Below are 17,199 nucleotides of genomic sequence, written 5' to 3'. Positions count from 1 at the left end.
GTTGTTAAATCCCTCCTCAGTCTTCTCTTCTCCAGACTAAATAAGCCCAGTTCCCTCAGCCTCTCTTCATATGTCATGTGTCCCAGCACCTAACCATTTTCGTTGCCCCCTGCTAGACTCTAATTTGTCTACATCCTTTCTATAGAGTTGGGCCCCAAAACTAGACGCAGACTCCAGATGTGGCCTCACCAGTGCCAAACAGAGGGGAATTACTTTCCTTGAGCTGCTGGCAATGCTCCTATTAATGCAGCCCAGTATGATGTTTGCTTTCTTCACAACAAGGGCACCCTATTGGCTCATATTCAACTTATTGTCTACTGCAATTCCAAGGTCCTTTTGTGCAGACCTGCTGCTTAGCCAGTCGGTCCCCAGCCTGTACTGGTGAATGAGATTATTCTGTTTTAAGTGCAGGCCTTTGCATTTCTTACTGAGCCTCATGAGATTTCTTTTAATCCAATCCTCCAATTTGCTGAGGTGTCTCTGAATTCTAGTCCTACTCTCCAGCATATCTGCTACTCTACCCAGCTTGGTGTCATCTGCAAACTTGTGGAGGGTGCATTTCATCCCATTTTACAGGTTGTTGATGACACTATATAAAGTTTTAATTTGAATGGGTGCTAATTTTCTGAGGTTTATGTAGGCTATAGAGCTCAAATTAAAGCCACAAAAAAACTTTTAAAGTTGGTTTCACATTCAGGAGAAGATTCACACATAGTATATTGAATTGAGATAGTTCCATGTGAGTCATTGAACCTATGCTTATTTTCACCAGTGGAGAATCTGTCCCAAAGAGCTTTTAATGCAGTTTTTCTTGTATTTGATCATACTTAGAACCCAAAGGAAGAACATACTGAATTAGGCCAGCAGCTCTTTACTGAATATGCATAATTTAAATAACCAGCCTGAAATTAACAGTAATATGCAGCCTATGGAAACAGTACATTCTGTTCTCTCACCTCCCTCAAAAACCAAGAGGAAAAGATTAGTTGCCTAGAGAAGGGTAAGTTTAAGACTAGAATAATGTAGCATATTCATCTTTTCAAAATCACATTAAGAGTGATTAAAATGTTCCTTCAAAAAATATATTTTCATGAGAATAGCATATTCTTATGTGTTCCTTTAACATATCAGTGATATAATATCTCTTCCTGTTACCAACAGGAAGCTCGCTTGATTTCTTTGTTCCACTTTATGTTCCATTTTGATGGAGTAGAACATAATCACAATTCTCCTCTCTTTTGTGGCTTTCACATTGTTCTTCTCTGACTCTGCCTGACTCAACTATAATACTGAACACCTGCTAATTGCTCTACAAAAAAATGCTATTTGCTAACCATTTAACAAGTGTTTGCATAACATTATTGTGATGGATATGGAGGACATGATTCACACTCAACTGGTTCTTAGAAGCGGCAAACATTCTTAACAGATGATCATTAGCACTAGTTCCGTAGTTTTTCCCAGTCCAATTCATAAGTATACTCAGGGGAAAATTTGGGGGCACAGTCCAGCAAGGCCTTCCTTATATGTGTACTTCTTACTATTAGGACCCAATTGGAAAGAATGGGACCTTAAAAGTAGCAGTAGACATGTGTCAGCCACCACTGCTAAAGGAGACATACAAAAATAGGTCACGGCTGATGAAGAGAAATACTGTACAAACCTATCTTTTTACCAATTACTTCAATAAATATAACGTGAAGATGATTTAAAATACAACAGTAAAATTTATGTAAGATTTTCATCCATTTATTCCCATTTTGCCATTCTCACTTTAAGGCAATAATGATGGACATGGATTAATCTGTAAAACTGTCATCTAGACCCTAAAAGATATAACATTAAATATAAGGAGCAATCCACCTAGCTTTTCCTACATCTGGTCTGTGATGCCATTAAACTCGCACCTAACATAACAGCACAAAGCTTTTCTTCTCTTAGTGATTTTTTTTTCATAACAAAAACCTCCAAAACTTATTTAAAATTGGACCTAATGAAAATCTGAATTCCATAGCAAAGATGTTTTCTACAACATAAATTTCTGCAAATTAAGCATTTGGAACTCATACTTTTTGCAATAGCAGTTCCACTCTAGCTTGCACAAACTATTTAAAGATGAGGATTAGTAGCCTAATTCTGCAACAATTCAAGTCAATGAGCATCTTATTTATTCTGCAAGAGTGAAGTAAGTTTACAGAATAAAGAGGAACATAACACAAGTGGTCAGTGAGATGTTTGCCAGACTTTTTTCTGGTTTCATGTCCACAAATTAAATGCTTCCACATCCGTATAAACCAGAACTCCCCTTACACTGCACTGCACTTTTACAACAAGTTCCTACTCTTTACTTTAGGTAGGAATAGTCAAGTGTACAGGACTCTGGGCAACCACTAAAGTTTCAACCACACCATTTCATTTTTCTCAAAGCAGATCTGGATGAAATGCTGGATAAAATACTGTTGACTGCAAATACTAGTTTTTCCCTGTCATCTACATATACTAGGACATCTCCACTGGTGGTAGAGACTCCACTGGTGAAACTGTATTGGTGAAGCAGTCCTAGGGGCTTTACAAAGCACGCCCGGTATAGACAAGGCCTTCCTCTGATTACAAAAACTGAAAGGCCTGATTAAGACTGGTCAGTATTCAGTAAAATTAATATACAGACTTGGAACAATCTTTAGTAACAATTAAAAGAACATCCGAGGCTAGTTCAATTTACATGTTAATGAGAAATACTTCCAAGAGGCAATAAAGAAGAACATGCTAATGAGTTTTATGCAAACATGTAAAGGTCAAACTGTTAATGGACTTGGGATAAGAAAACCCTTTATTAAATGCAAATTGGCATAAAAGCAGCAACAATAACAAGTAGAAGAATCTAATAGAAGACTTAAAAAGGCCATCACGGAGGTTATAAAGTCAAAGTTAGGGCTTGTCTACACTTGAAAGTTAATGTGAATTAAGATAGGATATGAATTTAAAGCGTAACAGGTGGTTCTTGGATAATATATGTGGATACTATTATTCTGGAAAAGGAGTGTCCATATAAGGCATTAATCAGGAAGAAAGAATTAAACCTATATCTGTTTACAAGGTCTAACTTTGGATTCAAAAGGAGAAAACTGAATTGTTCTACTGCTTTATACAAAAATATGCAGTGAACAGGTTAAACAATCATTACCACATCAAGTAAAAGACTAAAGCAGGTAGCAAGATCTTTTATCAACTTTCAACAAACATCATGCACACTGGAAATAAAAAAAAGTCTGATGTCTTGCTAATAGGGATGACGTTCCAATATGTAAGGGGTTTTTTTTTTGATCATGCTTAATCACATAATAAATATCCTTATCTACATAACAAAGCCCTGCTGGCAGAGCTATGATGGCTAAAGGTGTGAAAACAATCAAAACATCACATCTGTGCAACTCTTCCAGAAAAATGCCTGTGGGGACACAGTTATGCTGACAAAAAGGCTATTTTGCTGAAGGGCATCTGCCCTTCAGGGCACAAGTGTAACTCTGGTGGTAGAAAAGGTTCCTTCTGTTGTGTCCACACCAATAGTGAAACAGCAGGGCTATTATGTAGACTAAGCCTATGCTACTACAGGTTTGCTGGTATAGCTCTGCTGGCAAACCCTCCTAGAATAGATATAGCTTATACCAGCAAAGCCAGCTTAAACTAATTCCTTTAACAGAATTAGCTAATGTCAGGTCTACCTAGAAACTCTTATCTTTTAGCCTAGATCATAAATTCTAAACCCTATTTTAATTTGAAATATCTGGAATTAGCATAGTAGTGGTGACCATTAAACTGGATTTACCTGCTCCTGGCTGCTTCAAGAAAAGAAGAGAAGACTGAGTTGAGACAGGAGGCAATAACAATGTGAGAATTTAGCTGAGGACAAACATGGTTTGTAATCCCTCCCTCTCTAATTGAGCTCATGTAAAATGATGCATGGGGTAGGAGGGCGAGGGGGTGTCTGTTCTTGGTTACCACAACTTCATGCTTCACAGGAGACAAGGAAGCACGGATTTCCTCATAAAATAGGAATGGCAAATTTACTTACCAGCTTTTCAAAATTAACAAGGTTATCCAGAAAAGTTTTATTTCCTTCATGGATGAATGTTACATCTAAAAATGAGGAAAAAAAAATATATTTATTTGCTATTTTTGGTGGATTTGTTCAGTTTTTTAGATATAAAAAATAAATTGTTGATAAAACAATAATAAAATAAAAATGGAACAAAACTGTCCTGTAAGCATGTGAAACTATCATCTTTTTTTACTGAAAGGAAACAGAACGCTAGCACCAGTTGTTTTCATGAGAAACAGAACATTTATTCTATATAGCAACATTGTCGATACATTTGACCAAGAGGAATTTCAAGTATGGAATGTAAATTTGTTTCTCACTAAACCTAATTTCTGTGATTTTCATATGACTTTCTTTCTATCAAATGTACCAGAGGACTGTACATATCAAATGTACAGTTTGCTAGGGAGGGGAGCATAGTAGTTGTATATGTGCAAGTTTCATGCACTGTGAACATTATGGATTTACTGGTGCTGCTAGTGGAGTCAGTGGTAGGAACCAGGGCTGTGGCTTGAGATCCATAAGTATAGAGCTCTGTTAGCTGGACTCTAGGTCCCAAGGGAGAAGCGACAAAAAAAATCTGCTGAGTTCAAAACTTCACCTTGGCAGAGGCACCAAGATTGATCTCTGTAGACTCTTGGCACCAAGTTTTTCCCTGTCTATTTCTAGGGCACAATGTGAGGATAATGATAATGTGAGGAATGGACAAAAGTGCAAACTGAAAGCAGTATATCAAGGAAGAAAAGAGGCAAAACTGTTTCTAAGTGGCGTTTACAGTGTTACCTTGATTTAAAGCTATTTACTCCCCTTTGCTGAAGTACATGTGCAGACTCTAACCTTTGCAAGCTTATATAGTAGAACTACTTGGATCATAGAAAAGTATCTAAGAACCATATATACTGGTACCTGCAATAGCAAGATGCTTTTGTGACACAACTATGGTAAAATGATGTGTTGCCATTAATGGAATCAGGAGATTATAAGCCATGTTTTCCAACTTACAAATGGCACTAAATCATTGGGAAATATCTATTGCTCAGTGGTTTGCTATGAAATCACATGTACAATGACAACATACCAATCTGCCTGCCTATCTAAGCATTTGTGCCTTGCTCATCACTGTGGTATCCAAGAAACCCATGTTCTAACCATTTGGTCCCCTCTGCCAGCATAGGTGCAGGACAGCATCAGTCTCAATGCAATCAGAGTTCAGGACTGAAAAAGATCTCAAGCTGAAATAATGAACTTCTTGTGTTTTCTCTCATCCTGTACCATAAAATCAGAACTTATTTACCTTCTTTTGTATTAAAGATTCATTGTGTGCCTGGAGGGGATTTTGCAGTTACTTATAATGGAAATGCTAATAGCTTAATATGCTGGTGGAAACCCTCAACAAGAATTCATTAGGCAGAACCATATGCTAGGGTAGAGCTTCCCCATTCTGAGGAGAGCAGTAGGATGTAACTGCTTCAGGCAAGCAGTATGCCAGCCTGAATTCCTCAGCAAATAAGACAAGCATGTCTGCTTCTGTATCTTTGTACAGATATAGACTTCTCCCCTGGCCCAGTTCCAAGGCTAACTCAGAAGGTGGTGAGGTGAGCAAGGCATGGCCCACAGCTCCTCCTTGCCTGCTTTGGAGCATTCTGTGTTCCCATAGGGTACAGTTTCTCTGTGCAAGGACTGCAATTATGACTGGATCTCACAGCCAAAAAAAAAGAAGCTCCAAGGATGTGCCCCTCTGTTTCCTTTTTTGCTCCCACTGTAAACCTATATATAAGGACCAGGCAGAACTTCTCCTTAATGGCAACATGTATTCAGGGAAACAAACAACAACATTTTATAATGATGCAGTGCAGGTGAGCCTTTGCCAATGCTAATGAAGAAAAGCTTCTTCCTGAAAATAGAAAAACCAGGACAGTTCCATTCTATGCTCTTTCTTTAAAGACTGCAGTGATTACTTTCAAGGGGGAGCGGGGGGAACAGAAATATGCTTTGCTACCAAAGAGTCTACATAAATGCAGCAGAGCAGAAAATTGCATCCATGTTGTGCTGTGAGAGTGAAACACTTTTATTAAGTATTTGAAAAAATCAGTCTGATTTTCAAAAGCTGTATCTTTGTAGTAACAAGTCTTTGTGTTTACATTCAATTAACTTTAAAAAGACACCATCAGTGTATTCTTCGTAATTAGAGAAAAAAAAAAAAGCTCCTTGATGCCTTTCCACCTATTCAAACTTAAATCTGTTTCCTCTCCAAATCATCTTTCGTTCTTCCTTCACTTGAATAAATGATTTTGCTATTGTAGGGTTGCTAATGGTTTTTACGCTATCAACAAGCATTTTATTTATACTGTAATGTAACACTGAACAGACAAATATTTATATGGACAGTCAAAGGAAACAAACTAAAAAGTATTATGGATTCATTTGGGGCTATCAACCTTGACAAATGACATTCTGTATTAAAGGGGATTATAGTAGTTTCTTGTTTCCCATACATATTTTGTAAAGAGTTTCTTGTTTCCCATACATATTTGAGAGATGAAAGATCATAATACTTGTGTGCTAGTTCTTATATACAATCTTGCACTGGCGTGCAAATTTAGGGCCTCTCTTTATATTACATTTATGTCATGATTAGCATTCTAATCCCAACATAAACATACACCTAATTTAAGGTACAAATTTTTTAAGGATCGGTTTGCATAGCACCTTAAACTGAACATGTAGAATGTCCAGGGCTGCCCCAAAGTAAGTGCTGACAATCAGCTGATACAACCCCTGTTACAGCCAGCTCCCAGTGTGGTCCCAAGGCTGGAGCTGACAATCAGCTGATTGTTGGACCTGGCCCCAGGAAAACCTGGGGTCTCAAACTGATGACCTGGGGTCTCAATCAGTTGATTGTTGGCCCTGGGACAGCCCAGGGTCACACAGGGTTGTGGGCGCTTGGCTTTTATTTTGCCAGGATTATAATCCCAGCCCTACCCCTGCACTGGCAAGTTGTAATGGTGCCACTGGGAAATGATCCCTGATCCCCAAATCACGCCTCCTGCAATTCAACAAGGAGAAATGCAAAGTGCTGCACCTAGGGAGGAAAAATGTGCAGCATACCTACTGCCTAGGAAATGACCTGCTTGGTGGAACAGAAGCAGAAAGGGATCTTGGAGTTGTCACAACCCAAGGGTGTGATTTTTGTTTTGCGAGTGCTTCGGCACTGCTAAATTGTTCCCGCTAAATTGCAGCTTCTTTGCACGGTGGAGTTTTCCGCTGCAGAGGAGAACCCTGGGTGCAAAAGAATTCCCGCCACTAGTAGCTTTCTTTGCAGGGTGCATTTCTTTGTTGCAGCACAGAAATGCACATTGCAAGGAGTTCCCGCCATTCGTATTCAAATTTGTGCCCCACCATTGGCTAGTTCTAAATTATTCATGTGGCGGATAGCAATTGGCTTGCTAGCCATATAAAAAGCTTGAGTGGTTTCCGCCCAAGTTGGAGGACTCCACGAACACCAGGAGGAGAAGACTTCATGCTGTGTGAAGATCTCTAAGTGCTGCAGATCCTTACGGACCCAACGCATTTCAAGCAGGCAACAGAGGTCTGATCAGCCTCTAGCCTCTCCCTGTCACCAAGCGCAATCCCGACATATCCTTCTTTCCTGCACACAAAAAGGATCCACGGAGCCTAGCAAACTTCGTGTGAGTGTATTCAAAGCTCTTTGTTTCAAGTACTTTCTTCGGTTGGCGCGACGGGCTCGCAGTTTAGAGCCTCCAACCGGATGGGCTAGAAGAGTGCTCATGGGAAGGAACTCTAATCTGCCTCTCTTCTTTTCTATCTGCAACTGTAACTCAAGCAAGTTTTCCTGCCTGCACCGCGACCATCTTGGGTGTAAGTAAATAATCTTTAAATCAACCATTACACCTCTGTGACTAATTCTAGCTCGCCCCCGTCTCCTCCGGCCCCGCATGCCCGGGCTGCTGGCCACAGCCCACGTGCGCAAAGACGGGCCCGGCTCACCCCCGGCCCGCACAGGAGTCCTAGTGGACTCCAAGATGAACATGAGTCGGCAGTGTGACAAAGCCATCAGAAAAGCTAATGGCACTTTATCATGCATCAGCAGATGCATGACGAACAGATCCAAGGAGGTGATACTTCCCCTCTATTGGGCACTGGTCAGACCGCAGTTGGACTACTGTGTGCAGTTTTGGGTGCCACACTTCACGAGGGATGTGGATAACCTGGAGAGGGTCCAGAGAAGGGCCGCTCGTATGGGAGGAAAGACTGGGGAAACTGGACCTCTTCAGCCTCCGCAAGAGAAGGTTGAGAGGCGACCTTGTGGCTGCCTATAAGTTCATCACGGGGGCACAGAAGGGAATTGGTGAGGTTTTATTCACCAAGGCGCCCCCGGGGGTTACAAGAAATAATGGCCACAAGCTAGCAGAGAGCAGATTTAGATTGGACATTAGGAAGAACTTCTTCACAGTTCAAGTGGCCAAGGTCTGGAATGGGCTCCTAAGGGAGGTGGTGCTCTCCCCTACCCTGGGGGTCTTCAAGAGGAGGTTAGATAAGCATCTAGCTGGGGTCACCTGAACCCATTACTCTTTCCTGCCTATACAGGGGGTCGGACTCGATGATCTATTGAGGTCCCTTCCGACCCTAGCATCTATGAATCTATTAATGTCCATGTGGCATGGAAACAGGCACAACTGTTGAGATCAGGGATCAGAGCCCATGTCATTTTTAAATGAACATATACCAGGGGATGTATTCATGTAGTGATCCAACATCAGTGTGCAGAAATGATCGGCAGAGAACATGCACAGGTTTCAGTGAATCTGATTGCTTGTTTGTGTTTGTCCTCTCTGTCAGGTGGGACAGGTAGTATTCAAGGGCATAGTCCACTGTAAGGTCTTGATCTTTAATTGTAACAACTACAATTCACCTCAATACACAAAAATCTCTTTGAAGACTGGGAGCCTTGATGACCTGCTCAGGTTCCTTCCAACTCTACCAACTATGAAACTCTCAGACATCCAGTTTATTTGAAGAATCATCCCTTGAAAACACTTTAAATGTATTCAGCTGTAACCAGGGTATAATGAATGGACTAAAGAGGACACCTCTGGAATACAGGAATATTAAATGAATTTGTCATGATCAAAGTGAGTTTGATTAATAATTAATGAATCCAAGGTAATGGGATACTTGAAGTACCTGCCACTTAATTAGCCACCTTACTCACTGTGTTGAACCAGTTGTTCATTATCTTTCTCAGACCTGTGAGGAGCAAGCTGAAAGTCCTCTGTATTCATAAGCACCATGTATTTTTTGGTAGGCAAAAAGGATAGATTTTTTATATAAAATCTACTGTTGTACATTAATGTAATGATATTGTATCAATGTCAATAATAATCTTTGCTCTGGCTATACAGTCACACTTTGGTACCCAGTTGTTATTTGCATGTACCAACCACATCCAAATGGTGGTTATTCAAGACATAAAAAATTCTCTCTTCCAGGCTAAAGGGGATCAACTTAGAACTCAGTGTGGGGAAGAAGGCAAGCACTGCATCATGTATAAAGGGATTGGGATGGCTCTAAAGTTTGAAAGCAATGGGGAAAATGTTATTTTTACCTAATTTTAATAGGCAGCTGCTTACTATCTGAAAAAAAGTGCTACCATATCTCTAACATGTCATTGCAGTTAAAGCATATTTATCATATGGAATAATAATCTTACACTTATTAGAACTAACATTATATATTTTTATAGATGGAATTACATGGCAAAGGAAGGCAGACAAGCTTTAACATTACCTTTCAGGAGTAAGGGCATAAAAGGAATTTTCGGAGATTTCATTTTCTTGAATGCATCTCTGTAGGCTTTGTGATTCAGAGAAGGGTCCTACAAAACCATTTTGATAATAGAAAGAAAAATCGATAGGCTATAAAAAGAGTAAGTCTAAATCCATTAGAGGCTTACTATCAGAAAATGATTTAGATATAACAGGTTTCTTTGGGAAATTATGTAGATAAAGATTTACTAGGAGGGGTGACTTACTAAACTGAACAAGAAATGTAAACAATGAAGGAAACAGAAATTATTATGTTCCTGTAGATGAAATAGCTCCGAAATGGGAAACAACTGCATGAGAAATTCACCTTTTGACTGCTTTGTAATTTCCTCACATCACTAATACTAGCAGAATCTCTTCAGTTTAACTTCTAGCAAAACACTTAAAAATATACTATTGATGAAAAATCAACCCTTCAAGCAGTACAATATACCCTACATATTTCAAGACAAAATAGGAGAAGGTGGTTTAGCATTCCATGCAATATAAGTGATTCTAAAACTCCTTTTAATTTATGCTATAAACAAATACTCTGTGCACATTTCAATCTTTATGGTAATTACTGTATAAGGGTGTGTATAGAAGTGCCCTGTGCACATTTTATAGCACTGTAATCTAGAGCACTTTTTATAGCATTATAAAGTTAAAGCACTCTTAAACATGACAGAAATGCAGTTGGGGGTGGGGGAAGATGTGGGCTCTGAGCCTCTCTGCACTTTCCAGGCTAGGGAGCAAGCAGTGCTCCATAGAGAAGCAGCTCTGGGTAGACTCCAGTGTACAGAAGTTATTTAAAGCACTGTAGGTCACTGAAGTGCTGTAAAATACAGTCCTTCAAATCTAATATCTCATTTAAGAAGGGTTAATTTAAAGGTCTGTACCCATTTTTAAAGTGTTGTAAAGCTGTGCACTTCTGTTAAGTCACAGAAATAAAACACTGTAATGGTGAAAAAGCAACTTTTGTAAACAACCAAGGGCCATGCCCCACGAGTGTGGTGTCAGAAAAATCTCTCTCCTAAAAAAAGCAGTGCGACACACATGGCAGCAGCATATACTGTCAGAAACCAGAGCCTGGCTGGCCAAAGCCATGCTCTGGCTGCTGGCCAGGCTCTGAGTAATTGGCTCAGTGCTGCTGCTGCCCAGAACCCCAGGTAAGGCTGCTGGGGCCAGCCTAGATGCTAGCCCCAGCCTCCCCTACCCCACCTGGGTCCCTTTGCCACACACTAGAGCATTTGTGCAAGGGCATGCCCGGGGACAAATAGCAGTGGCACATATATGTGCTGCTGCTGTTTGTCCCGTGGGAGATGTGCACTCTTGCACATGCGTGCTTGTGGGGACGTGCCCTAGGTGTCTAACCTTGTAATTAGTACGCAAACAAGAAAAAATCATTTAGGGCCAGATGTTGCCACTCTCACATTCAATAGTATCTTACAACATGAATACCCCTTGCAAATAAAAAAAGGTTTAGCTAATGAAGTAGATATTTAGCAGTAGTAAGGACAGCAAAATTAGGCCCTAAACCTTGATTTGTTTTCATTTTTTTCTTGCCTAATCTCTCTGGACACTCTTACATGTGCTCGGGGGGTGGGAGGGGTGTTCTTTATTTAGAGTGCCTTTGAGGGCCACTCTAATTAAAGTGGCACAGCATCTCGTTTATCTGTCCCTGTGCTTCAAAATGGCAGTGTGGGTGCTTGAACTAAAGCTCATTTAATGAGCTTTAGTTCAAGTGCCCCCACCATTGTTTTGAATTGCAGGGATGCTGATCCACAAGATTCAAGAGGCTGCTAGAGTCCAGTAATTACAACGCTCTGGCAGACTTGATTAATTGAGTCTGCTCTGATGTGCTGTAATTACAGCGCATTGGAGCAGCCCCCACACTCATGTACAGGCATCCTCTTTGTCTACTAACTACTTCCCTCTATTGACTCTGGTAAGAATGATTATTTGAACAAATTTTTCTTAGGTAGGGAAAGACTAGTGATTAGCTAGTTGGCACCGGAATTACTTCCATATTATACTAGACTAGAGGAATTGACAGCACTTTATCTTCTCCTGTGTCAGTTCACAACAGTGTAGGGTGCATTTCAGACCACAGTAGCACTTTGGAGATGCATGTCGTCTATGGCAAATACAATGACAGTCAATTTAATAAGAAAGAAGAAAGAGGGTTCATACCTAGAAAGGTAATATTTTCTGGCACTACCACTGTACTTACTGTCAAACTTTCAAGTTCAGTGAAGAGTTTCTTAAACTTCCCAGGGATTTTCTGCCGTGGGAAAAGAAAAAGAAATTGAGACCAAAGAAAGCAAATATGCATAAAAATGCAGATCTTTTTTCCTGAGATCATCTCATCTGAAGTATCTAATAAAAAAATATTAACAGGCCACTTTTCCAGTCAGTTATCATTCTTTTCTCAATACTAAGATCCCTAATTATGAATAATGTTTAGAGTGATACTGGTGCATTAGATTCAGAAGTCTTGCCTTCTGAGATTCCACTCATTCATGATTCTTTTATGAAAATTGCTTCCTAACATCTGTTTTCATTTTCTTTACTAACTTTCATGTCTGCCCCATTTATCTCAATACATTTGTTCACACAAAAATAACACCACAGGCTAACAATTTCGATCGTCAAGATATCAGATGCAATTTGAATAATTTCAAATAATCACTCTTTTCCTAAAATGTGAACTTACAACCCAACCATACAAATGAAAGACCCTGCTTCTGCTTCTCCTTTTACATATACTGGGAAATTTCAATAACTCCAGTGGTATTAATCCTTTATCTGGGTATAAGAAAGAGGAGAATCAAAATAATTGAGAATACTAGTTTTCCAGCATTACACACTATTTGTTAATGTACTAGTGCTGTATAATTAAAACACACAAAACCCTCTTCATTTTTGTCTTAACTCATGGAAATGTAGGTACTGATGTAACTCACTGAATACAGAGCCCCAAAGTAGTAAAGGCTGACTGGGAATACAGCCACCTATTTCAAAATGCAAGCACATATTTAGCATGGCTTGATTTTTTACAGGTTGCTTGAACTTAGGTTTCTAAACCTGCATGTGTAAGTAATTATGATTAATTTAAAAATATCGCTCTGTTTCCTAGCAGCCAAATTATCAATGCTTATATGCTTTGAGGTTTTGAAATATTCCTCTTCAGTATAATTTTACAAATTATAAAAGTTATATGCAAATAGCTGTGGCTACATATATTTTCCAAAGGAAAATAAAGGTACATATACTTATTTTATGTGATACAGAGGCAGTTTTAATGAAAACAGCTTATCCATTTCTAATCTATGTACAAGTACTGTTCTTGCTCTGGTAACTCGGATTTTGTTCTTAGAAGCTGAAGTTTACCCTAGGTTCAGGAGCTGCACAATTGCCAACGCAGCAGAATGCCACATATTTGTATAAGGAAGGGCTCAAAAATAGGCTGCCAGCACACCTTTGTTTCAGTGTTATTCCTGCTCCACACCTTGTAGTAGTCCCCAGAGAGCAGGATGAAGGCAGACAGATGGGTAGGCAAAAGTATCTTGATGTCAAGTTAGTGGTGCTCAAACTCTGGCCCACAGAGCTCTGTAATTGGACACACAGGTTTCCTCCGAGGCCAGAAATTTAGTGGGAGGAGTGGTGGCAGCATTAATTGCTGATCTCCAGCTGCCAAATCCCCAAACTAGTGGGGAGCCCTGTGGGTCAGACGATGCAGCCTGGCACACTAGACTGCGTTGGTGTGCAGTGGGATGACTGCATTGGTGTGCATGGGGCATTCTGCATCCAGAGCAGATATACAGAATCTAGCTGTTGTACGAGATGACACCTGTGGACTGACCCTGTGCATGCGTGGGATCTGGCCCACAGACTGGCCCCATGCCACTCATTCAGACCATGGGGCTGGAAGGCTGAGCACCACTGCTCTAAGTAGTAAGGGTAAATTAGCAAATTATGCAGTAGGGATGACTAACTTCTCAGAACAGCAAAGACATTTTTTGGAGTAACATCCTCTTTTGTGTAGTCCTTTAGCAGTCCCTTGTACACATATGTGCCACTGGGTGTATTGGTGACAAAATGCCTTTGGTTGGATTTTCATCACTTTCTGCGATGTTGTCATACATCATGACAATAATCTGTTTTTCTGGAATACCATTCCAGTACACAATCTGGTAACTGTGGTACACATCAGCCCGGTATTTGTAGTTATACCAGCCATTTGACCCTGCTACAATGACAACCCAGTGTTTGCCTCTGTCCCCAATATCTTCCAGGGAAAATGTGCTGATTCCCAGAATACAGTCTACATTTGCTTTCAAAATCATTTTGTGTGTGCTCTGAATGCAGAAACCAGGCCCTGCAAAATGCCCGGCCTCGGGCTCCCCACCTTGCAACCCTCAGGAAACCTGACAGATGCTCAACATTCAGTCTCCTACAACATTCTCACAAGCGAGCTAAGAAAGTACAGTTTGGATGAATGGACTGTAAGGTGCATAGAAAAATGCCTGGATCATTGGGCTTAGAGGGTAGTAGTCAATGGCTCAATGTCTAGTTGGCAGCCGGTATCAAGTGGAGTGCCCCAGGGGTCAGTCCTGGGGCCGGTTTTTTTTAATATTTTCATCAATGACTTGGAAGATGAGATAGAGTGCACCCTCAGCAAGTTTGCAGATGACACTAAGGTGGGAAAAGTAGTGGATACACTGGAGGATAGGGCTAGGATTCAGTGAGACCTTGACAAATTTGAGGATTGGACAAAGAGTAACCTCATGCGGTTCAATAAGGAGAAGTGCAACATCCTGAACTTAGGACGGAACAATCCCATGCACCACTACAGGCTGGGGATTGATTGGCTAAGCAGCAGCTCTGCAGAAAAGGAACTGAGGGTTACAGTGGACAATATGCTGAATATGAGCCAACAGTGTGCCCTTATTACCAAGAAGGCTAAAGGTATATTGGGCTTCATTAGTAGGAGTTTTGCCAGCAGATCAAGGGAAGTGATTCTCTCCCACGATTCAGCACTGGTAAGGCCACATCTGGAGTTCTGTGTCTAGATTGGACACCCCACTACAGAAAGGATGTGGATACAAGTAGCCTACATGACCTTCTGAGGTCCCTTCCAATCCTCGTTTTCTATAATTCTATGACTTTCACTACAATTACCCTGAGATTTCCAGATTTCTCTAAATGTTTGGATCCATCAACTGATTTAAAGACTGTTATGATCAGTATTTGGACTCATTGATATTTACTTTTTCCTTCTGTGAAATTTTGTATGCGTGGAGATAATTTTGCTCTTAATATTGCTGAGCCCCTTTCAAAGGTTTATGAAGCCTTCAGATTCTGCTGTTTTGATCTGAGGTTATCTTTGATACTAGAATCCATTGTATGTGGTTTATGTCGGTTTCTATTATAAATTCCTTTTTTTTTTTTTTTTTTTGCGCAATATTGCCTACTTGTGTGGGTGGGTTTTGGTTTCTGGCTTTTTTACTGTTTTCCCCACATTTTTTATTTAAAAAAAAAATAGTTATCACTTCCCTGAATTGGGGATCATCAGCAAATTCTGCAGGTATCGCCACCCTGTAATTTATTTGGATACAAAAGCAGAGGTATAAACACAGACCCCAGTGGGACCCTACTCTTAATATCATCTCTTCCCTGGGGAAACAATTAACAGTTAATCTCTGTCCTCTTCTGTAAATAAGTTATTCATGCCCCTTTTCCTAACCTCTTTGTTCAAAATCAAAAACTGAACAAGAATATATTTAGTGTAAGGTACAACTATGTCTTTTATTTTATAATTTTTTTAATAATTTTTTTTTTTTTTTTTATATGCAACAAGTTTTCTTTGGAGATTATTCATTCTTTAAATTTAAAGTAGCCTTTTCCACCTTACTGCAGAACTGGCCTGTTAACCAGTTCTGCTTTGACACCCTTTAAAATTCTAGGATGACTCACTGATCTTGGAGACCACTTTTATCTTCCTCTCTATCATCAAGACGAAGTCATACCTGACTAACCTGATTTCCTTTATGATAAGGTAACATACTCTGAGAATGGGGGAGAACAATGGATATGATATATTTTGCCTTTAGCAAGGCCTTTGACACTGCCTACAACATTCTCATTCCCTATGGAAATACAGACTAGTTGAAAGTACTATACGGTAGATACATAACTGGTTAGATCATTGTACTTAATAAGTAGCCATCAATGGCTCAATGTCTAGTTGGAAGGAGGTATCAAGTAAGGTTTCTCAGGGGTCTGTGTAGGGCCCAGTATCATTTAACATCTGCATTAATGATTTGGATGATGGGATTAAGTGCATGTGTAGCAAATTTGCAGACAACACCAAGTTGGGTGGAGTTGCAGACACTCTGGAAGGTAGGGCTAGGATCCAGAAAGTCCTGGATAGACTGGATAAATAGTCGTTAATCAATCAGATGAGATTCAATAAGGGCAAATGCAAAGGCATACACTTGGGATGGAATAACTGCATGCACAAACACAGGGGAATGAATGGCCAGGCTGCAGTACTGCAAAGAAGGATCTGGAGAATACAGTGGAATAAGCTGAATATGAGCCAAAAGTGTGCTCTTGTTACAAAAAACCCCAACAGCATACTGGGTTGTATAAATAAGAGTACCACTTGCAAATTAAACAAAGTGATTCTTTAACTCTATTTGGCACTAGGCGAGGCCTCATCTGGAGTACTGTGTCCAGTGTTGGGCTCCACACTTCAAGAAGGACATGGACAGACTGGAAAGAGTCCAGCACCGAGTAACAACAATGATCAGGACCCTTGGAGGTAAGACTTATGAGAAAAGGCTAAAGGAATTAAGGTTCTTTACTCTGGAGAAGAGAAGACTGAGGAAGATTGATAACAGTCTTCAAATACCTGAAGGGTGACTACAGAGAGGATGGACATGAGTTCTCTCTGTGGTCATAGGGAATGGGCTAGGATCAGTGCCCTCAAGCTTTACCAGGGGAAATGTGGGTTGTAGATTAAGAGGAATTTTCTGACTATGAGGGTGGTCAAGCATTACAGTAGGTCACCTAGAAAAATTGTGAAATCTCCATCCTTGGACATTTTCAAGAGCAGGTTAGGCAAACACTTGGCTGTGATAGTTTAGTCAGGAATGACTGTGCCTCAAGCAGGGGGTCTGGACTAGATGACCTCAAGAGGTTCCCTCCTAGCCCTACTTTCTTATAATCCTATGATCTTCTTTAAAACTTATCGTCACGGCAGGGTCC

General features: G+C 40.2%; 1 protein-coding gene across 6 annotated transcripts in view; it reads right to left on the bottom strand.

Annotated features, from left to right (window-relative positions):
* RAPGEF5 (Rap guanine nucleotide exchange factor 5) overlaps positions 1 to 17,199 on the bottom strand; it is a 267,204-nt gene that overhangs the window by 11,075 nt on the left and 238,930 nt on the right. For all 6 annotated transcript variants that reach the window (XM_019497877.2, XM_019497879.2, XM_019497878.2 and 3 more), the window contains 3 exons: positions 12,158 to 12,208; positions 9,908 to 9,995; positions 4,073 to 4,137 (listed from right to left, as the gene is read on the bottom strand). In XM_019497877.2, the coding sequence (XP_019353422.1) occupies positions 4,073 to 4,137; positions 9,908 to 9,995; positions 12,158 to 12,208 (204 nt within the window). The remainder of the gene's footprint in view (positions 1 to 4,072; positions 4,138 to 9,907; positions 9,996 to 12,157; positions 12,209 to 17,199) is intronic.

Source organism: Alligator mississippiensis, chromosome 5, assembly GCF_030867095.1.
Source record: "Alligator mississippiensis isolate rAllMis1 chromosome 5, rAllMis1, whole genome shotgun sequence".
Classification (NCBI taxonomy): domain Eukaryota; kingdom Metazoa; phylum Chordata; order Crocodylia; family Alligatoridae; genus Alligator; species Alligator mississippiensis.
The sequence above is the reverse complement of the archived record's forward strand: the minus strand, read 5'-3'. Positions and strand labels throughout refer to the sequence as shown.